Source organism: Eublepharis macularius, chromosome 8, assembly GCF_028583425.1.
Source record: "Eublepharis macularius isolate TG4126 chromosome 8, MPM_Emac_v1.0, whole genome shotgun sequence".
In the NCBI taxonomy this organism is placed as follows: Eukaryota; Metazoa; Chordata; class Lepidosauria; order Squamata; family Eublepharidae; genus Eublepharis; species Eublepharis macularius.
Window position 1 is genome coordinate 129,348,872 of NC_072797.1, and position 22,344 is coordinate 129,371,215.

The following is a 22,344-nucleotide window of genomic DNA, read 5'->3' on the forward strand; positions in this document are numbered from 1 at the left end:
TGGGCCTCTTGGAGCGAGCAGTGGGTCTGGCCTCACTTTCCCGTTTTCTGGCTGGATACTGGAGGAGCGCTAGCTAGGCCTTGAGTGGCTGAAGCACTAGTAGAGGTCGGGTGCGCTGGCTAGGCCATGAGTGGCTGCTACATAGATCTTAGAGGCTTTGGTGCCAGAGGGTCCCTTGGTGGCTGTTGCGCCACTCCTGCCAGTATGATGCTGCTTTTTGGCACATTTTAGGGCTTTCTGGGCTTCCGGGTGGCAAGGAGAGCATGATGTGGAGGCTCTGGACTCCTCACGAGTAGGGTGGGAAGGCGCCTCCATCAAGCCGGAGAAGGTGCCGGATTCAGAGGGAACGACAGCAGGAGGAGCTGCTAATTCCCCCTCCAAAAGAAAGTCATCCGCTGCTGTAGCTTCCATGACCCTGCACTCTGCCGTTCAGGCTAAAGGACTTCCAAAATGGCTGCCAAGAAAAAGAGCGGGGAGGAGAACGGCTGGCTGCAAAAACTGGGGGAAAGAGCTGCCCTTAGTTGGCAGAAGAAAGAGGGTAAGGCAGAGGAAGGAAAGGAAAGGAAAGGAAAAAGGGTTTTAAAAAACCGAGAAGCAGCAGGGGGAAGCAGAAGAAAGGCTAGCCTTTGCTTGCTGCGCTGCTGGGTGGGGTGGGGGGGGCGGGGAGAGGTGCAAAAAGACTCAAAGAGGCTTTAGAGATACAGAGAAAAATAAAAAGGAATAATCAGAACAGTGGAAGTGAAAGTAGGCAATACTTAGAGAGGTGCCTGTGTAACCCCTATGAGGTTATAAAACCCCTGTGAGGTTTAGCCCAGAGCGGAGTCAGTAGCTAGAACCAGGCAGCTGAGGAAGGAGGCTGGTTGCTGGGGAGCTGAATAATAAATTATCATCTTGAATAAGGTAATTAAATGATGCATGTGATCAATATGGCTTAAAGTGGTGTATGTGTATTGTGTTTGGTTGGTGTTACTGGGATTGTATTAATTTTACAGGACTAATTCTTCCAGAGGACAGAAGCCTGAGCTCCAGTTGCTTCAAATTGGAAGGATAGTGAAAGGGGACTCTTTATCACTTGTCTAATTCCACTAAGTTGAACCCTTTTCAAAGACGTTGGTTTAGTTAAATAAAAAAAGTTGCACTGCATTAATTGTTAAAAGTTTGTTTTAAAAAATTTCTTAAATTGTGTGGAAGTTTGCTTCCTAAGCCCTGTAGGACCCATACAAGGAGAAGTTACACCTGTGTAGCTGCTCTCCCTATCGAGGCAGAAACAAAACCGAGGAACTGGGTGACACCCACTGGAGAAGTTCAGTTCCTGCATCCCTGAACAGAGGGTGGGAATCACCCCTCCCAAGATGTCCTCAGAGGGAGAAGGATAATCCGCTTGAAAGGACAGATTCCTCTGCTGAGCTGAGGGTATGCTGGGAAAGGTTAACACACTGTTGCTGGTAGGATTGTTGTGATGACTAGTTGTGGCTTATACAAGGCTGAAGAGGTTTTTTGTCTTTCTGTTTTTGTAGAGAAGTAAGTTGCATATTGTGGCTGTCTTGTCTACATACAAAGCATCTTAGGATTGTAGTGCACATCTGATAATCACCCTGTGCAGCTAGCAGCTGGGTATGTAAAAATGGACTAGAAGGCAGGGGTCCTTTCGTAGAAAAAGAGCTGGATGAACTCATTAGCATATCTCATTAGCATATGCCACCCCTTGCCATCACCAGGAGTGTGTCATTAGCATAACTGATTTGCTTATCCCACACCCCCAACATCACCTATCCTGGCTGTTTTGGACCCAATCCTGGCCATTCAGGTTCAAAATTAGGCCCAAAATGGCAAAAAGGGGCTGGAAATGGCCCCAAAGGGGCCCAAAATGGTCAGGAAGGATCCCTCCGGCACCAGGAACAGGGTTATAGCTTGGGGCATAACTATAACACCTGCCCAGTATTTTGGAAAGGTTTGACTCAGTGGAGTGCCCTGAGGTCTGCAGAAGAGGGGAAGTCGTGCTGTCTGTGTGTTAAAAGTGGAGCATTTGCAAAGGATTGCCAAGCCGGCCTCTGAAAGAACTCACTTTAACATCTTTAAGTCTGACAACACCAACACCTTTCATACAAGCCAGCAACCAAGTGTTTTGTGCCTCACATCAGTGAAGTATTCTGTACAAAAACCTTTCCGTTACTTCACTTTGAAACACCTGCCTACCTGAGTTTTGAATCTCCGCAAGCCTTGTGTGCCAGTTTCTGTTTAAGGGAAGCACAACCCCCTGATCTGTCCCCTACCTGGACTTGGCTGAATAACCCTACTATTTATATGTTACTGAAGGGTGAGACAAGAAAGAAAGAAGCTAAACCTCAACCACGCTACCCGAGGCTTCCCAGCCCAGTATTCAGCTTCATAGGCTTAGAGAGGAGAAGTTTTACCTCAGGCTAGAGGAAGGTCAGCCCAAGCCTGAGTTAGAGGAGGGTTTGCAACACCTACAAACGAAAGGGCTGGATCCTTTTTAAAAAAAATCTAGGTCATGGATCTTTCCTTTTTCCAGTGCCTTATGAAAAGCTGCTCCAGTAGGTTGTGGGAACTTAGAAAGAGAGCCAAGTGTGGCATGGGGGCTGCTGCAAGAAGGGGGGAAATGCCTCCCCGCCTTTTGATGTTCTCCATTCGCAGAAGAGCTTGCAGAGGAGGGGGGCGGGTTTAGTAATTTCTGCTGATTTCACTCCGAGTCATGCCTCCCAGCACTGAATCCCACTCTGTTCCCAAGAGTCCTGGCACCCTTCAGAGCACCTTTTCAGAAGGGGGCAATGCAAAGGGAAGGCTAACATAATATGCCTAATACAGAAATGATGGCGCTGCGCTGGTTCCGGAGCTAAGACCCCGAATTTGGCCTGCCTCTCTGGAGCTTGTATTGAGAACAACTTTTTTCTCAAAGCAGGCCTGGTTTTAGGCCTACCTAGCCTGAACCAGAGTATTAACATATCCATTTGATGGCCTGATTTGGGGTGGAGGAGAACAGTCTTGTAGGGGACAGTCTGGACTGCCGAGCTGTGTGATTTGGGATGATCCAAAGATAGTTTGGGGCGCAAAGAGCTTGAATCCGTCCCAGTTCCTTATTCACAGCAATTCCCAGTACAAGGTTCTAGGAGACAGGCTGAACAGGGGGCCTTAGCTCCAGAATCAGTGACTGGATCAGCACCAGCATATGTCATCTAGAACCAACTTCAGCTTCATGTTAGTTTTTGCCTTGCATTTCCTCATTTTTTCTGGTTCTTTTGGGGACCACTTTTATCCCAATCTTTCCCTATCAATCAAAGGCTCAAAAGGGTGTAATTCTGCTTAGTATTATACTGTCAATGGCCTGTGAAGTAGCTCAGAAATGCCATTAAGACAGAAATTTCTAAAAAGTTGCCAGGTCATATAAACTAAAAGGGGTGACATTTAGCACCCATCTGACACCTCTTGTTATCTTTAAGAGGGATATACCAGTGACAAGATAAAAGGAATGCTGGCACATCAAAGTCATGACATCCACGCATTTGGGAGGCCATGTCTTCTTGTGAATCCAAACATCCCTTTGTCTCACTTATCTTTTACCTACCTTGCAATTTCTAGAGAGAGACAGTAAAAAAGGTATGGGAAAAGGCAATTTAGGACCCTCACTCCCATAATGCCCTGCAAGAGAACCAAACTCCAAAAGACTTCCAGCTAAAGCTACACAAATACACAAATCCTTTAATGGTGCTACGTCAGAAGGCATCACGTGGCTCTGAACATGGGGGAGGATGCGGGGCTGGGTTTGTTTGCACAGGGCCAAACTTATGTTTTGGAGTTCTGTCTTAACTACGCCAAACATTGGCCATCACATTTTGCAGCAGTTGATGTCATCCATTAATCAGATCCATCTTTGGCAATGTATTCTTTAAACGGCAAAGACGACGAAGAAACCTCTGTATTGCTTGATCAGGGGAAACCACAGACACATTTTCACCTCACGGGATTCTGTCAAAGGAGGAATAGATGTGACTTCTGTGTGTCCATGTGTGTAGGATTTTGCCCACAGCAACACCTGCTTTAGACTAGTTACTTTTGAACTTTGGAGAGGTATGGAGATGATAGTCAAGGCTTTTGTAATTTTGGTTGTGTGAATAAAATAACCATCTAACGTGTAACAGGTAAAAAACAAAGTGCAGATCTGTCTTTCGTATTTTTATTCCTAAAAGCCCAAGGAACTAAGTTGCACTTAAATGTGCATATTATATAAATATATTTATTAAGGGCAGGCAGGCAAGGAATCAAACCTTTGTTAGATGCTGGATAATCAAACTCTAAGTCAGTCTGGAGACTCCCAGACTCAATGTCCCATCCACCCATTGTGAAGCACACTGGGTAATTTGGGGCAGTCCTTCTTTCTCAGCTTAATGTACCTTGCAGGGTTGTTGTGAGGATAAAATGGAAGGACGGAGAATAATGCGCATTACCCAAAGCTCCCTGGAGGAAGAGTGGAATATAAATAAAGTTTCACACACAATAAAATGTCCAACAGTCTGTATGCAGCATGACACAAACATCTACATGGAGGAAAGAAGTGCAGAAAGGAAAGAAGTTTCTGGCCGAGTCCTTCAGCTGGTAGAGGACTATTTCAAAGGTGAAAATGGTGCCGGAACCAGGAGCACGTTTCGCTGGGATTCCAAAAACTGGACACTCTCTCGTACTGTAAGATAAATACAGCATGGGTCAAACGGGAGTCCACTTTTTGCATAATCTTTAAGAACTGTTCATATAGGTTCTGAGACGCCCAGTTACCACTTACCAGCTGCTACCACCCTGGCGTCTTCATGGGCAAGATGCCTTCCCGCCGCACGGCTGTCTGGGTTCTCGTGCCACCAAAGCACATGAACTGCAGAGGCAAAGAGCAAAAGGGTGCTCAGTTCAGGGATGGGCGCGGCCAGGCCCAGAAACCCCCAGAGAGCATCAGGCGTGGTCTTTGCCCGAAGGAGCTTTCAGCAAAGGAGGGGAATGAGCCGGTCTCGGTCAGCTTCAGAACAGCAGCACCCAGCTTAGCAGTGGCCCAGAAGAGCCCTGTAAGCTTTAAAAGTGTCCCCAAAATGTTTGGAGGGGGCTCTCAGAGTGCTGGGAGAGTGCTAAGTTTCCAAAATGCAAAGTACTCGCTCGGAATGGTATAGAACCTTTGCCATTTGCTATGAAAGAGATTCCAAGGGCAAAGCCAGATGTTGCAAGGAGCATCGGACTCCCCCCCGCCCCAAGCAGCAGCAGCCCTGTGCTGAATCCTTTGCTTGCCTTCCCTCCCTTCATCTAGTTTAATTTCCTCTGTGTCTGGACTACTGATATGCAGGAGTGAGGAGATGCATAACATTAGGACAGCTGCCTCTAGGGCCCATGTCTCAATAGGACTCTCCCCAGAAGTCTTGGTCCCAACTATGGTCCTCAGGTTGCCACCATCTGGCTGTTCCTGCACTTAAGTTAGCCAGGCTCCTATAATATCCTGTGATTTTCCTATAGAAGTGCCAACCCTATGAAACTGGGATCCCTAAGGAGGTGTATGGGGGGGGGTGCCACATGGTTCTTCTATTTGCTGGAGCTTTTAATGGGGTGCAGGCTGCAGGCATTTGTGGAGGGAAAGGGTTTTATTGTACTTTGCTTTTAAACTGGGAATTGTAACCCACAAAGGAAAGGCAGGGGAAATATTTTAATAAATATATATAGCATAGAAGATTACCAACTATCAGTTGAAAAGGAATTAGGAATAAAATTCAATCACAATCAAAAAATCAAATTATAAAAAAATGACATTCTTAATTGGCATAAACAACAATACTCATGGTATGAGAGATATCATCTAATAAAAGCATTTATCCTACCCAAATTGGTCTTTATATTTTGAGCAATACCTCTCTCTCTCCCATACAAAATGAAAAAAACAATGGCAAACAATGCTTAATAACTTTCTCTGGAATTATAAAAAACCAAGACTACCATTCCATGTACTCAGACAAAACACTAACAATGGTGGCTTTAAGTATCCAGACATAGTGACATACATGAATGCCATCTATCTCTCAAAAATAACCCAAATATTAAAAAACAAAGAAGACTCAGCTTGGACCCAGATATTAGAACCTCTCTATACCCCCATACACTTACAAGAAATATTTTGGAGCAAAAGCAACCTTCAGCCAACTCAGATTAATAACAACATATTTTTAACAAACCTAATAAAAACTTGGGACAGATTTAGATCACAAATAGTCAGAGGTGCAGCATGCGGGGGGCCAGGGGAGCGGCTGACCTGGGTGCAAAATTTTGAGGGGGCGCCTTGTCCATGGCCCCCCCGTGAGCGCCCCTTTGCCGCTGCTGCCTGCCTCCCTGCCCCTTTGCCGCTGCTGCCTGCCTCGGCGCACAGCGATCCAGGCGCCCTGGCGGTGTGGCAGGTGGGGATGCCTTTGCTGGCCCTGCTGGGCACCCTGGAGGGCACACTGGCGGCACAGTAGGTGGCGGAGAGGCAAGCGGGGAAGTGGGGAGGCGAGTGGGGAGGCGAGTTGCCTCCCCTCTTGCCTCCCCGCCCCTTTGCCAGTGCTGCTGGGTGCCCCGGCAGCATGGCTGGTGGGGAGACGAGTGGGGAAGCAAGCGGAGAGGTGGCTCGCTCCCCTCTTGCCCCTTACCTCTTTGCTGCAGCCACTCGTGCAACTGCAGTGAAGTGGTAAGGAGGGATGGTGAGCGTCCCGAACTGGGGGAGCGCTCCCGGGTGAGGGGGGTGCCCCTGCACGATGACGTTACTTCCCGGAAGTGACATCATCATGCAGGGCCAGAGCACGTGCACAGTTCACGCGCATGGGTAGGGGGAGGAAAAACACCTCCTGCCCCGGGCGACACTGGACCATGCTATGCTGCTGAAAATAGTGCCTATCTTATCAAGATATACCACGATTCTGACACAAGAATGGTTCCCTCCGGGAAATACAAAATCATTCCGTAACCAATGGGAACTTTTAGAAAACAGAAGCCTAATTGATATATCATCACAAAAAGGCATGTTACCTAAAATTGAATTAGAAAACAACTTAGAGAACAATATCCCTTGGTTCAACTATTTGCAACTATCACATATGGTGTACCAAATCCAATTAACAGAGATATTGCGCAAAAGTCTGCATTTGAAGACATTTTGGATTCTAATGACAAAAAAAGGGAAAGGAACCATTTCAAAAATTTACAGAATTCTCATTGATGCAAACAAACCAAAATGTTTCAATATCAAACTAAATGGCAGCTAGACTGTAACATGACAATATCTGAGGATCACTGGAAAATCTGGACTTCCAACCTACTTAACTCACATGAAATAAAGACAAAGCTCCAAACCTTTAAAATTGTGACACGGTAGTATTTAACCCCCCCCCCCCCAAATATCAGTAAGTTAGTCTTCTAATTCGCCCACATGTTAGAAAAAATGTGGCAGTACTGGATATGCACACTGTTGGTGGCAATGCCCGGCTATTAGCAAATTCTGGGTAGAAATCATACAACAAATTGAATAAATAACTAAGTACAAAATCCCCTTGCAACCTCAATTAATTTTTCTAAACTTGTGGCATGATAATGAGATCTCTGCAATAAGACGAGATCTAATTAATAGCCTACTAGTAGTAGCAAAGTCGCTTATTGCCTCGCACTGGAATAATCAAGCGCCTCCTACATTAAAACAATGGCTGACAAAAGTATGGGATCGATTTATTATTGGAAAAAATCACAGATGATTTGCAAAGAGATGCCACGTTCCCAAGGTCAACTAATGGTGGCCTTTTTTTGAATATATTAATAATGCAGTGCAATTTCCGAAGCATATATATCGTTATATCTTAGTGTTGTAACTAGTGTTATTAAAGATTATACTTACAATTAATGTTGGCAATAAGTTTCAAAATGTATAACGCAAATTGTACATGCAAATATGTTATAAGTTGTAAGTTGCATATTTTGTACTATAAATATTATAATAAAAAAATTTAAAAGGGGGGAAAAAAGAAAAGGAATAAGTAAAACAATATGGTTGAAGTAGACCTTACGGGGGGAAATCAACACAGGGCTTCCATTTTTGGTGGCAGCTCTGAGTTCTAGTTAACATCTTGTTCCTCTTTTGGGGCAAATTGTCATTGCTAAATAGTAACAGAAACTCACTCTGTGTGTACTGAAAGGTCCTTTTATTACTTTCTCTCTGAGCATGGCGAAGGTAAGATTGCACCTAAATGGGAGTTATCAAAGAGGGACTGCAAAATCAAAGCCCGTGCTGGCATCGATCCATCCAGAAAGGGGCGAGAGCAGATAGAAGTTCCCTGCCTTGCAATGAATGGGACCAGCATGTGCGTCCAAGCACACACAAAATGGAACAGACCGATGGGGAACAGCTCTGGAAAGTCATTCTGATTTGAAATGTGAAATGACTGGTACTTTACCTGTATTAAGCGATCCATATTCAGTGTGGAAGACACCAATAAGCTTAGCGTAGTTCTTACTGACATGGGCATCTATTGCTGCTTTGAACGCCCGTCCCCACAATGCCGGCCCACCTGGTTTTTGCTGATACGTAATCAACTCATAAACTCCTGGTAGGGGAGGAAAAGATTGGCATATTATAGAGTGCAATATCAAGTAAGTAGCCATATGCACAGAGCACTTTGTGACTTATCAGATTTTTTAGGCCTTTGATGGCCTAAAAAGGGAAATGAAATCTGATAAGTCACAGTGTTTCACCCATGCACACTTGGGGTTATAATTTATCTACAATTCACAAATGCAGGAAGCAAATATGTGCCCTGATGTGTCAGAGTGGATAGATAAGATCTTTGAATATGCATCAATGGCCAAATTAACTACTTTCATAAATAATAGACCAATAGCTGAATTTTGGGAAAAATGGATTTCTTTGACTACTTAGGCCAAAACTAAATTAATTAAGGTAACTCAGTACAAAGATAAGAAAATAAAACACAGGGAAATTATTAACCGAAACAGTTGATATTCAAGTTTGTATAAGTAACCAAGGAGAGCTATTACACAATTACGTTTTGCATCTGATGAAGAGAACTGTGATTCTTGAAAGCTTATGCTACAATAAAGTTGGTTAGTCTTAAAGGACTAACTGGACTCTTTGATTTTACAATTAAGTTTTGTTATTATAAATTCTGATTGTATCTTTCTATTAGTTTAATCTAATTTCAAATGCAGTGCTTGTATAAGTTTTTATGCACTTTCTATTGCTATATCTTTTTAAATAAAATGTATATACTTATAAAAAGAAGAAAAAATCACAAATGCAGAATTGGCACAATTGCACCTACACTCTTGATGTACCTTCAAATGTTTCTTTACAGTAAAAAGGGGCAAGTGGAAGGGGAGGAAATCATAAAGCAAACTACACATCATTTCAAAAAAAAGGCAGAATAAAGTGAGTTGTATCCAGGGGTCATTTTGTAGAAAAAGAGTGGGAGGGACTCATTAGCATAACTCATTAGCATATGCCACACTCCTTGCCATCACCGGAAGTGTGTCATTAGTATAACTGATTTGCATATGCCACATCCCTGACATCACCTATCCTGGCTGCTTTAGACCCAATCCTGGCCATTCAGGGCCAAAATTGGGCCCAAAATGGCAAAAAGGGGCTGAAAATGGCCAAAAAGGGGCCCAAAATGGTCAGGATCGGGCCGCTGCTGAGTGGGAAACTGATCCACCATCCGTCAGAGGCCCAATCCGGGCCGTTTCGGCCCCAATCCAGGCCGAAATGGGTCCCAAATGGCTGCGAGTCAGGTGGGCGGGGTCACCTGTCATGTGACCTCTTTGGGGAACTGCCGGAACTGAACAGAAAGATAACTTACCCTCTTTGGGAGGAGTCCCGAGCTCACACCATGGGACGAGGTAAGCTATTTCCATATCCTGGGTCTTTAGGAGTGGGAGAATTGCTGACAATGTTTCCTGCCATTCTTTGTCTTTGGCAAGAGCCTTCCGCACAGCTGCTCTGTGGGCAAAATTATCTACGAGAACGGCAAAGAAACATTAAAAGTTGTCCTGTCACGTTGGATGGTTAGTTTATTAAGCCAGAATTCTGCTCATATAGAGATCTATACAAATAGTGGCTTGCCTCAACAAATGCAGGCTTCGTTGCCTTCTCTCTGTAGCCAGGGAGGGCACTGGCAGGGAACAACCCAAATTAAGCGAGGGTGTTTGCATTCAAATGTCACTCACAACCACAATTAAGATAAACCACTTTCAGATTCTGGTCTGACAGACTTTAACCTTATTTTCCATCAAACGACTGGTCTGTCCAATTCAGTATTGCCTCCAGGGCTTTTTTTCAGTGGGAACATGGTGGAACGGAGTTCCAGCACCTCTTGAAAATGGCCACATGGCCGGTGGCCCCACCCTCTGATCTCCCGACAGAGGGGCATTTTGCTGGAGCGGCACAGAGGGCAATCTAAACTCCCCTCTGTCTGGAGATCAGGGGGCGGGGCCACTGGCCATGTGACCATTTTCGCCGAGGGCGATTTAAACTTTTAAAAACTCGCTCCTTGTTCCAGCTGACCCAAAGTGATATCATTGTGCAGTCCTGAGTTCCACCACCTCTTTCCCCAGAAAAAAAGCCCTAATTGTCTCCTCTGACTCGGGCTGTCCTTACAGGCACGGCCAACCCATCGAACTCTGGCGGCTTCTCTTCAGGGTTCCTCACGTCTGATTGCAAAACGTTTCAGGCTACCTTCCTACCTTTTTTTTCCTGGGACTGCACTTTCCCTGGTATTTTCTCTGCTGCAGGTTGACAGAGCGCTTCTTCTGCGTTCTTAGGCATGTGAATGGCTAAAGAGCTCTGAGGAATCCTACGATCACCGCCCAGCTCCTCCTTGGAAGCTCTCAGCATGCGATTGCGGATGTGCAGAGCAAAAAAAAAAGATCTGAAAAGGAGGCGGACCACGATGACGAAGTGCCTGGCCTCCCCTCCCAAACCGCTTTTTCTTTGAAGTGTGGAGGCTGTCCTGAAAGGTAAATGCTTTTGGGGAGTGTGTGTAGAGGCTGTTTTCAGAGCAACTCACCAAAACAAACACAGTAAGTGGGAAAAGGGCAGGAGTGACTGACTGTGGAAACGGCCTGGTAGTGACTTGCCAGAATATTTCCGGTGAAGATCTTTCACATTATCTAGTACCTGATCCTTTTGCCTGGACATGCTGGGTATTGAACCTGGGGCTTTCTGCATGGAAATGCCGTACCATAATGCCACAGCTCTAACAGTGTGTCATTCCGCACACGTTGGATAATGCACTTCCAATCCTCTTTATAGATCATTTGGAACGCATTTTTGTGTGTGCGGAACAAAAAATCCACCTCAAACGATGGATAAAGTGCATTGAAAGTGCATTATCCAACGTGTGCGGAATCAGCCCATATTTAGTAGAGTAGCATTCAGACAAGCCATAGTTAATGTAATTAAACCGTAGTTTTGCATGATGCTTGAACGAAACCCTAGTTAAAGCACTATAATGTGATGCAGAGCGTACCATATTTCCAGATATGGAAGGCCTTATTCATTGACCCCAGTTCTGCTGTCCAGAATCCAACCATCTCCGAGTGAGCCATGCGAACATGAACGTGTCTATTGACCAATTCCATGAATTCTTTGCTTTTTGCCGGCTTTATGTCATACATACGGAGTTCAAAGATTGTTCCAACATCCTGCCTGGGCCCTGTGGCGAAAGGTGAACAATGGGCCCGATGTAGAATTGACTTGGAAAAGAGAGAGAGGCAAAAACTGCAGTCAGAAGAAGATGCAGGCGTTTTGTTTCCAACCTTGCAGCCACAATAAGAACTACTCAGACTAGTGAAACTGTCTGTATCAAGGTTTGGTTTTAGTAAATGTAACACTGTGATAGCTTCATTGATTTTTCTGCTGCTTTAAGTAAAATGAGTCTGACTAGGATTGGTTCCAGGTTTGGGGAGATGGAGGTGACCAGGGCCTCTCCCCTCCACTGCCCATCTCATCCACCCCTCTGTGACCTTCCTCTGCCCACCTTTGTGCCCTGCCATCCTCCACATGCTAGGAATGCCACCAAAAGCACCACCCCCACGCCCTTTCCCAATGATGCTGGATGGTGCCTGAGGCAGGGGGCGTGGGTGCTGGAGTGCCAAACAGGTGAGGGGAATGTCCCACTGGAGGGCAGCAGGGTAGGCATACGGGCAAGCAGGAAGGGGTAGTGCTCCCACAGAAGCTTTGCACCCCCGTAGCTGCCCCACCTCAAGGAATGCTCCTGATTGATTGGAAATGATAGACACATTCTGAGTGCGAAAAGCTAGTTAAGCAGATGCATTTATTTATAATCCACCATTCAAAGCGGAGAGGAGGGGGGGTAAAACTTGGATCCTTCCATTAGTACTGCAGCCTTTTCTCTTGTAGGGTGCATTCCTTCACGGCTAGGCACTTTCACTCATGCAAGCCCTGTGTCTTTCAGTGAGCTGAAAATTACTAGAGGAATGTGCTCTCTAGTGAAGGACCCCGAGGGCTTTTTTTCTAGGAAAAGAGGTGGTGGAACTCTGTGGGTTGCAAGCACAGGGAGCAACTCTTGGAAGGAGGTGGTGTCCCTGGTATACATGTGCGCATGCAAAGTGCACACATGCTCCCAGGGCCAATGACATCATTTTGGGTCAGCTGGAGCAAGGGGGGAGTTTTTAAAAGTTTAAATCACCCTCGGTCGGTGAAAATGGTCACATAGCTGAAGGCCCTGCCCCCTGATCTCCAGACAGAGGGGAGTTTAGATTGCCCTCCACGCCATGCGCCGCATGGCGTGGAGGGCAATCTAAACTCCCCTCTGTTTGGCGATCAGGGGGCGGGGCCTCCAGCCATGTGACCATTTTCTCCAAGGGCAACCCACTGAGTTTTACCACCTCTCTTCCCAGAAAAAAAAGCCCTGCCAGGGAGTATGATCTTCAGATGATGTTCCTCTACAAGAGCAGCAAGTCCACATACACGCAGCAATGGAATAATGGCTTCATGAACCCATGGGGACCGGGTGTTTGCAGAATACAGGTCTACAAATAAATATATCTGGATCAGTAGGTGTCTTCTGCACACAAGCAAATGTTTAAGGTACAATCCTAAAGAAACCAATCGGAAAGTAACTTCCTTGGAGATCCGTGAGACACATGTACAAAGGAAAGAACTGAGGGCTGAGGTGGTATTGTTTTTCCTGTCCCAGAAACATAAGGAGCAAAGACTCCGTTATCTTTTCCCATCAGCTTTTATTGCCAGCTGTCCATATTCTGCTGACTGATACCTGGCGATAGCGGCATCCACAATGCAAATGTTGGGACATTTTTCAATGAGTGGACTGAAGCTTCCTATCTTTAGCAACCTTTCCCCATCAGTCGGCCTGCTGAGGAATCCCTAGGCAGCTCCGTCCAATCACATCCCTGCATCCTACAAAGAATTCTAGGGTGAGTCGAAGGGCGCACTTTAAGTTTATTTAGGCCACCTGCCCAGGACGGTTGGCTGTAGCCATCACTCCATGTGAAGGCATCGGTGAATATATTCAAGTCTCTCCTGCAGTTCGGCATTACTGGCAACAACTAGTAGCTTTGGTAAATGCCTTTCAAGGAAGCTTAATTATTTAGGTATATATACCGCGCTTTTCTCCCTAGTGAGGGTCTCAAAGCAACTTACAACATCACTTTCCCCTCCTCCTTTTTATCTTCACAGCAACCCTGTGAGGTAGGTTAGGCGAGAGGGACCAGCGAGCTTCCATAACACAGGAGGGATTTGAACTTGCGTCTCCCAGGTCCTACCCTGACCCTCTACACCGTGCTAGCTCTTCTCACCAATAATCTTCCAAGGAAGTCTGCTGTTCTTAAGAACAGAGTTTGAAATCTACTGTGGTTGATGCACCAGCAGAAAGCAAAGGCTTAAGCACCGTGAGCGTCTACAGCAGCAATGGCGACGGCATATTCTTTTTTGGAAGCAGCAGCACTGGCTCTGATACGAATAGAGTACAACATCACGCCATATATCTGTTTGTCACAGGAGTGAGTCCACATTTACACGCCTTGCAAGGTGTAAACTTCAGGCGCCAGACAGAACTGCTGCATTTCCTTAGGTAGTGTTCTTCAAAGACGTCTGTAAATTAACACACACACAGACCTTGAAATCTAAACTCAGAGGAGGTTTGTGCATTTCCCCAACTTCCCCCCTCAACTCTATAAAACGTAATTCGGTAACCCCAGAAGCAGAGTTTTGCTAGGATTCGCACGCAGCAGAAGAAAACCCCCGTTGCCTTCCCCTCCTGCACCCCTGCGGCTGATTCCGCACACGTTGGATAATGCATTTTCAGTGCACTTTAGCTATCGTTTGGAAGTGGATTTTTTGTTTCACACTCGAAAAATTCCGTTCCAAATGATCTCTAAAAAGGACTGGAAGTGCATTATCCAATGTGTGCGGAATCAGCCTATATATCTTACAGCAAATGTATTTGGAAGGTGAAGTGTTAGCAATCAGACATACCCTCATGCTAGAAGGGCAGTGTTACGACCCTTACTTTCTCTAGGGTAGATTTTACCTTTAATATTTCCCTTACACCCTCTGGGTAGTTTGCTGCCACCAGGAATACTATATTCCAGATATTTTATTTATATTTTCCCTTTGGTAACGTTCATAAGCGTCTGGCTCCTTCGTGGTTCTATGTGGCCCTGAGGATAGGAATGGGATATAGCAATGACAACCACTCTGGGATATAATAAAAACAAAACAAACGTTTATTTTTTCAAGAAGCGTATTGGTTTCATAAAAGTAGTTCTCAGTTCTTAAGGTTACTTCATTCACACAGATCTCTTCTAAGGCTTCACACAGTTAGCCTCTTTCTCTAACTCAATATTTCTCAGACGTTCTTAAAAGTTACTCAGGCAGCACACAGCTAGCCTGCTTCTCTTCTGACTCAATATTTCTCTCACAGAAATGCTTAAAACTCCTCAGGCAGCACACAGCTAGCCTGCTTTTCTTCTGACTCTTATTCACAGAAATATTAAACCTGCTCAGGCAGCACACAGCTGGCCTCTCTTTCCCTGACTGAGTGTCCTTTCACAAACATGCTCAGTTCAGGTTCCACACAGGTCATATTTCTCTCATAAACACTTCCACATACTCAGGCAGCACACAGCTAGCCTGCTTTCTTCTGAATGAAACTTTTTTCTCTTCACCCAGGGAGCCAAGCTACAAGTGATGCCTGACACAGGTTGGACACTTGTCAGCTTCCCTCAAGTTTTGATGGGAAATGTAAGCATCCTGGTCTTGCAGCTGTAATGGCGAGCCAAGCTGTAAAACCAGGATGCCTACATTTCCCATCAAAACTTGAGGGAAGCTGACAAGTGTCCAACCTGTGTCAGGCATCACTTGTAGCTTGGCTCTCAGTCTAAACTGCATTCACTCTGCCCACCCTCTCAGTCATCAACCAATCATATCACTCACTCATCCTTCTCCTTCACCCCACTCTTCACCTAGCTCAAACCAAGCATTTAAAGATACATGCACACATTTACTTGAAATCATTACACGCAGTTTATGGATATGCAATATCACAAACCCCTTCCTCAATGTGCCATAAGCACAAAAACACTGCTCAGCCAGGCAGGACAGATGCCAGCCTCCTGCCTGGTGACTGGAAAGTCACCAGAATACGAGACACAAATGGGCTGGTTGACTAGCTGCCCCAAAGCCCACAGAGCAGCAGAGATAATGGAGATATCCGCACACGTTAGATAATGCACTTTCAATGCACTTTAGCTATCGTTTGGAAGTAGATTTTTTGTTTCACACACAAAAAATTCAGTTCCAAATGATCTCTAAGGAGGATTGGAAGTGCATTATCCAACGTGTGCGGAATCAGCTAATGAAAGCTGCCTGAGGCACCCACCCGCCTAATCCCATCAACCCCTTCCTCCACCACTTACCTAATCAAGGGCTAGTCAGCAAAACTGATGGCCTCCCAATCTGCTAGTTACCAGGCCATCAAGCAATATTTTTGCCTATAGTACAATCTTGATAATCATGTCACACCTTTCCCAACTTATTGTCACCTCTGGAGGCAGCCATTAAGCTAATGTTTGGGAGCAGAAGCACCAGTTTTGCCCCAGGATACTTTGTACACTACAACTGGGCTGCCCCAAGCCCTATGCTGACTGTGTTTTGAGCCCATGCATGCCTCCTGAGATACGCCTGAGCCCTCTCCTCTTCTCTCTGTGAAGGGCTGGTCATCTTCAATATTGTCTTTATGGATCTCTCCTTTTTCAAGACTGGTAACTATAGCCCTCCCCAAAACTGCTTTCCCATTTCCTTTCTTAGAGTTTTCTTAGAGTCTCTACATGAGATGTCTTGGTGCGTGTTCATCGAGTGTAGGGAGATGCAACGTTAGCCAGGAAGAATAGTTTAAAAAGGCAGAGCCAGTGGAGATCGCTCCTCAGAGGGTTTGTTAATTTCATCTTCACCTCCCCGAAGGCTCTGTCAATTTCACCTCTCCAGTCTAAAACTGTGTGGTATTGCAACCAAAGGGTAGCTAGGAATGGGGCTGGAGCTGCCTTCCAGCACCAGGCTTGGGCCTGGAGAAGTTATAATGGGCTGAAGTTTCCCTTCTGGCATTTCACAGCCCCTTCACGCAGCTCCAATGCATAGCAAAGCCTTTGCCCTGCCGCCAGCTCTGTCTTTTTAAACTACCCTTCCCAGATAACATTGCATCTCCCGACCTGTATTCTTCACGTGTCAGATGTCACATGTAGAGAGAGTCTTATATTAACCCTGTATGTATGCTGTGTGCATTTTCTGTATGCTTGCCCTTTATTTCTCTGTTAATAAAGAAACCTGTCCTGTTAGACGTGTGCCTATTTCTTTGAGACTTCTCTAAGGGAAGAATCTGGTTATATATTGGTGGAAGATCTCGCAGTTACCCTGTCTTGCAGCGTCTCCACGTATGCTAATCCCCCCGAGCTGCAAGGAGATCCTATTTAGGGTAACGGAAAGTGGCTTGGGACTTGGGAGCCAAAACCAAACTGCAAACCACTGACATGCAAGAGGAACAGAACGAGGGTGCGGGGAGCAGCATGTGGGCCTCTGAATCTGGGACGCTGCTGAAGTTGTGCAGGAGTGGATTTGATCGTTCCTTTAGATGGGAAATTGCCAGGAGCTGACTCACTCTCTCACTGTTAGAAATGAAACGCCTACGTTTCCTATAGAGTTTCACTTTTTGCCTTTGCTGCTCTGAAGATAAGGTCTCACGCAGCAAAGAAAGAGGACGTCACCTGAACTTGCATTAACTTATTTTTTTTCTGGTTTTAACTGGTCTGTTTTAGTGGAATTCTGTAAATCTGTATTGTATATATAATTGTAAATCTATATTGTATAGTAAATCTGTATTGTATATATAATTGTATTTTACCTAATTTTTATCTTATCTAATGGCGTATTTGTAATATTGTGTGTCGGCCTATGGCTATACATAATAAACTCTGATGATACAGCACCGTGGCTTTTAGAGAAATAACACCAATACCGGAAGGTTACCAGAAGGTTAAAAGGGTGAATTACCAAGTAAAGTTAAACTGGTACCATATGTCGTTATATTTATTTATAAAAGTGCAGATAAGATTTAAATAAGACCCAGAAGCCACATTTAAATGCAGGATATACTTAGCAATATTCTGCCCCCCTCCCCTCGCACTCTGACATAAATAGGGAGCAGGTTGATATTGGCTGATTCTGCACACGTTGGATAATGCACTTTCAATGCACTTTCTCAATCATTTGAAGTGGATTTTTTGTTTCGCACACGCAAAAAACCGTTCCCAATGATCTATAAAGAGGATTGGAAGTGCATTATCCAACAGGTGCGGAATCAGCCGCACTCCCCAAAAGCACGTAGCTGAAGATGACACATGCAATGTACCAGGCTGCATGCTGCAAAAAACCAAAACAAACCCAAGAGTTACAACTAGTCTGAAGTGCGGAAAACATTTCCGTGCCTGAAAATGATGGTAAGTCATGACTCAGCATTTATAGCATCCTCCCTTTGGAAACTGAAAGGGGCAAATATTCCATCGGTGCATTTTCACCCTACCTTTCCGCTAGCAAGAGTGACTGGCCCACGGTCACCGAGAGAGACTCATGGAAATGCCGAGACTTGTATCCCAGCCTCCCCAGTCATCTCCCAGCACTCTAACCTACAGCAGGCAAACTTTCAGGCTCCAATGCCAGAAAAAAAATGCAATGTCCATCTGTAAAGATGTTAGTATGCCAGCAAAGAAAATGAGGGGCGATGGGCAACGAGGTGTACTTGGCCGGCCTTGCTTAGAATAAGGCATGCCCTGGAGGCACTGCCATCAGCTTGGTGATTTATCCTGGACGGTGCTGGCGGCTGTTCGGGTCTGGGAGGCAGTGACGGCCATAAGCCATGCCGGTTGCCTTCTCCAGCACTTCTGGCCCCAGCGGTGCCGCCAGTGCCTCAGTTGCTTGGGCAGAGCTCTGGCCCTGTGTACCAAGTGAAATTCTCTGGTGTGTTGCCGTTGGCATGTATGCCAGAGGTTGCTTATGCCTACCGCAGTCCCTACACCACAATTTGCCCTTGAAACATACAGTTCACATTCACGATCAACGTTAAAATTAAGTTAAGGGATAAACGGAACATTTTCATTTTTTTAAAATAGGAACTTGTATAAAGTTTCCCGATCACCATAACCAACTCTTGGGGGAGAAGAAGGAGTAACTTTCCCTAGCCCCCTCCCGCCACGCCCCCTGCCCTTCCTTTAACAGCCATCTGATATGCAGAAATCTACCAGTCAAGCATTTCTTCTGGCTCAGAAAGAAGGCTGGTGAAAGATACAGAAGCTAAGCAGGGTTGGCCTTGGTTAGTAATTGGATGGGAGACCTCCAACGAAGACCAGGGTTGCAGAGGCAGGCAATGGCAAACCGCCTCTGTGAGTCTCTTGCCGGGAAAACCCCACCAGGAGGCACCATAAATCAGCTATGACTTGAGGGCACTCTCCACCACCACAGGCATGTACTAGACCTTGGCAACCTTGGCCGAGGAAAAAATCCTGTATGAGAAAGCTGGTGGTAGTTGAGGGGGCAGCTTCCCTGTGACTCTTCCAGTCCCCCCCGGCAGAGCTCCTGCAGCTTTAAAAGCCACCTGACAGGGCAACGTGCAAAGACTTCCATATAAAGTTGGTGATCGGGGGGGGGGGGGGGTTGCACTGTTTTGTATTACCATCTATCGCACTGTTCTTAAGCTCAAGAATCCTGCCAGAAAAGAGAGTGCTTAGCAGCTTGCCAACTCCAAGTTGGGAAATTCCTGGAGATTTGGGGGTGCAGTCTGGGAAAGGACCTCAGAGGGATATAATGCCATATGTCTCCCCCCCCCACTCCAAAGTGACTAGTTTCTCCAAGGTAACTGATCCCTGTCATCTGGAGATCAATTGTGATTCAGGGGGAGGGGATCTCCGGGCCCCAGCAGGATGCAGGCAACCCTAGCTCCACTTCCTCCAGTCATTTGGTGGGCTGAATAAATGTGTCCAGTCTGCTCCCAGGGTCTAAACGGCAACCCAGCATGTAGCACTTGGTGGTGGAGAGTGCTGTCAAGTCATAGCTGACTTATGGCGACCCCTGGTGGGGTTTTCCCAGCAAGAGACTCACAGAGGCACTTTGCCATTGCCTGCCTCTGCAACCCTGTTCTTCAATGGAGGGCTCCCATCCAATTACTAACCAAGGTCGACCCTGCTTAGCTTCTGAGATCTGACGGGATCATGCTTGCCTGGGCTATCCCAGTCAGGGAATGTAGCAATTAGATAGGAGAGTTCTGACATCAGAAACCACAACATTCAAAAACCAGTGGGGGGACATTTTAACCTTCCAGGACATTCAGTCGCTGACCTAAAAGTAGCAGTTAAACTGCAGAGGAATTTCTAAGGGAGACTAGAAAGAGACACTGCTGAATTGCAACTGATAAAGTGCAAGACAATGCATCCCCCTGGATTGAATCAAGACCGGGGCTTCCTATTTCATTACCAACGCTGATTTCTCCACACCCACCATGCCACCCTATCCAATCATACACGCTATTGTCATTCACCAGCTATTATCATTTACCTGCTATCGTCATTCGTCATCTGAAATCACTCCACTCTCCAAGCTATAGGGACAGATGGACTCACATTCTAGCTGTATCTGCAGAAGTGAACTAAACCCATACCCAAAAACAAATTTTTAAGCAGAGGCTAGATGGCCATCTGACAGCAACGCTGATTCTGTGAATATAGGCAGATCATGAGAGGGCGGGCAGGAAGGGTTACATCGGTGCTTAGTTCCCCTGGCCCCTTCTTACATGCCCAGAGGAAGGCAGATAGCCACTTGGGGGGGCGGGGTCAGGTAGCAATTTTCCCCAGGCCAGTTTGGCTAGGGACGATGTTTTGCCATCTTCTGGGCATGGAACAGGGTGTGTGTGTGGGGGGGGGGGGGGTAGTTGTGAATTTCGTGCACTGAGCAGGGGGTTGGACTAGATGACCCTGGAGGTCCCTTTCCAGCCCTATGATTCTACTGGACTCTTGCTCTTGTCTACTGGTAGAGGGCAGACAGGCTTTCTGCTGTCTATTCCAGATCTTAGCAGCAGCTGCAAGGAAGTGCTGCAACAGCTGCTGATATAAGTTGGCAATCTTTGGTAGCCGAGCGTGGCGACCGAAGAGATGGGGGACGGGGAATGCATCGCCCCTGCTGCCGCTCCCTTTCCCCCCGGAATTACCTGGCTGAGGATTTTGCACCTGGCGCTCCCGCGGGCGAAGGCTGAGAAAAGTCCCTGCATGGCTGCAGCGGCGAAGCAACAAAAATAACTCTTCCCCCTTCCTCTGCCCTTTCTCTATGGAAGCCGCAGAGAGACAAAAAACAAAACCGGGACGCCTTTGGGAGACGAATGCTTCCATTCGTTCATTCGGGGGGGGGGGAGAGATCTGGGAAAGAGCCCTTCTCCCAAACCAGGGTGGGACCGAGATCAAGGGAGGGTAGGCGCTTATCTTGAGCTTGTGGGGCATGCGAGAGAAACCCGGGCAAGACAAATCTTCCCGCAGCGACTAAAAGGGCTGCAGACTTTTAAAAAGAAATTCTTCCTTCTGCCCTTTGCGGAGCCGACACGGGTCCACTTGCTTGGAGGGATTCTTTGGCATGCTGCGATTCTTCACTGGAAGGGTTAAGGGCAGCGATCCCCCAAGGCTTACACTGAAATCTTAAACAGATTTCCTCCAGTCTAAATCTATGGGCTTAGATTGGAGTAACTGTTTAGGATTTCACTCTTTTATAAAGAGAAGGGGTGTGAGGGTGTATTTCGTGCCCATATGTGGAAAAGGCAAAAAAACTTTGAACTCCATCGCCATAAATTTGTGGAGCACAAGTTGCGTGTTTCACATTTATTTTGTTTGCTCCTGGGTGTCTGAGCTTGACCAACAGTATTGCAGTGGTTAGAGAATTAATGGACAACAGCGAAAGAAAATAAGTTAAAAGTCTACAAAGGCCAATACATTTTAGTGCTTTAATACAATTTATGTCTCTTTTTATGTATTAATGGTGTGATTTAGAAATGGTCTGTGACTATAATGAAATAGTTCAATTTGTATTTATTTTTAACCTTGATTTCATTGTATGCCTCTTTACATGCATTCCAAGAAGTGGAAAAATGCTTTATGAATTTAAATAAATATATACTTTTAACAAACTCTCCAGCTGAGTTAGTGAATGTTTTGTACCTGTGTCTGGAGCCTGTAATGAGCTAGATAAGAGCTCCTTGTAAGAAAATTGGCAGAGTTTAAGGCGAAGATTGCACATTGGAATTAATGAGACCAGACACACACTCCAGTATAGCTCTGTAAGAATACTACATAAAGGATAAAAATACATTAGATGAAAATAAGAAATTGCTAGACTGACTACATCTTGCTAAAAAAGGTATCTTAAGGCTGAGAGAGAGAGAGAGACTCTGAGTAAATGAGTCAGAGAGTAATAAAACCAGCATATAGCATCACATAATTCCGCCCCCCCCCCCAATAAACAGGTTGCCCAATAGAAAACCCTAATTCTACTTTATTAAAACTAGTGACTCCCCTTTCCATGGCAGGAATCCTTACTTGAAGCCTAAGCGGTTACATGCAAATAAGTTTACTAATTAAGTAACACAAACAGTTTAGCTCTTTCATGACTGAAACGGAAACACTTGCTAAATCCCAACACTTCTAAACTGCAACTTGATTCAGATGCTGTTTGTAAGTCATTCAATTACCCTTGCGAATGAG

The 22,344-nt window shown here is 45.7% G+C and overlaps 1 protein-coding gene across 2 annotated transcripts; it reads right to left on the reverse strand.

The window, feature by feature from the left end:
• Positions 1-4,515: 4,515 nt before the first annotated feature.
• On the reverse strand, positions 4,516-20,896 carry LOC129334720 (protein NipSnap homolog 3B-like). 2 transcript variants are annotated; one of them, XM_054986988.1, is made up of 6 exons: positions 20,808-20,896; positions 11,547-11,772; positions 9,879-10,034; positions 8,457-8,606; positions 4,796-4,882; positions 4,516-4,696 (listed from the first exon to the last, which is right to left on the reverse strand). In XM_054986988.1, exons 1-6 carry the CDS (start codon positions 20,865-20,867, stop codon positions 4,620-4,622), a joined length of 756 nt encoding a protein of 251 aa, XP_054842963.1. In that variant the 5' UTR covers positions 20,868-20,896; the 3' UTR covers positions 4,516-4,619. The 2 variants fall into 2 exon arrangements, with proteins under 2 accessions (XP_054842963.1, XP_054842964.1); XM_054986989.1 differs by lacking the exons at positions 11,547-11,772; positions 20,808-20,896 and adding an exon at positions 10,762-11,437.
• Between the last annotated feature and the right edge of the window lie 1,448 nt (positions 20,897-22,344).

Excerpts from the sequence above, each read along its gene's own strand:
- LOC129334720 (XM_054986988.1), bottom strand. The coding sequence starts at position 20,867 with ATGCAGGGACTTTTCTCAGCCTTCGCCCGCGGGAGCGCCAGGTGCAAA. Across the intron at positions 11,773-20,807 it reads GGTGCAAAATCCTCAGCCAG|TCAATTCTACATCGGGCCCA; the intron begins GTAATTCCGGGG and ends CTCTTTTCCAAG. Across the intron at positions 4,883-8,456 it reads ATATGGATCGCTTAATACAG|TTCATGTGCTTTGGTGGCAC; the intron begins GTAAAGTACCAG and ends TTGCCTCTGCAG.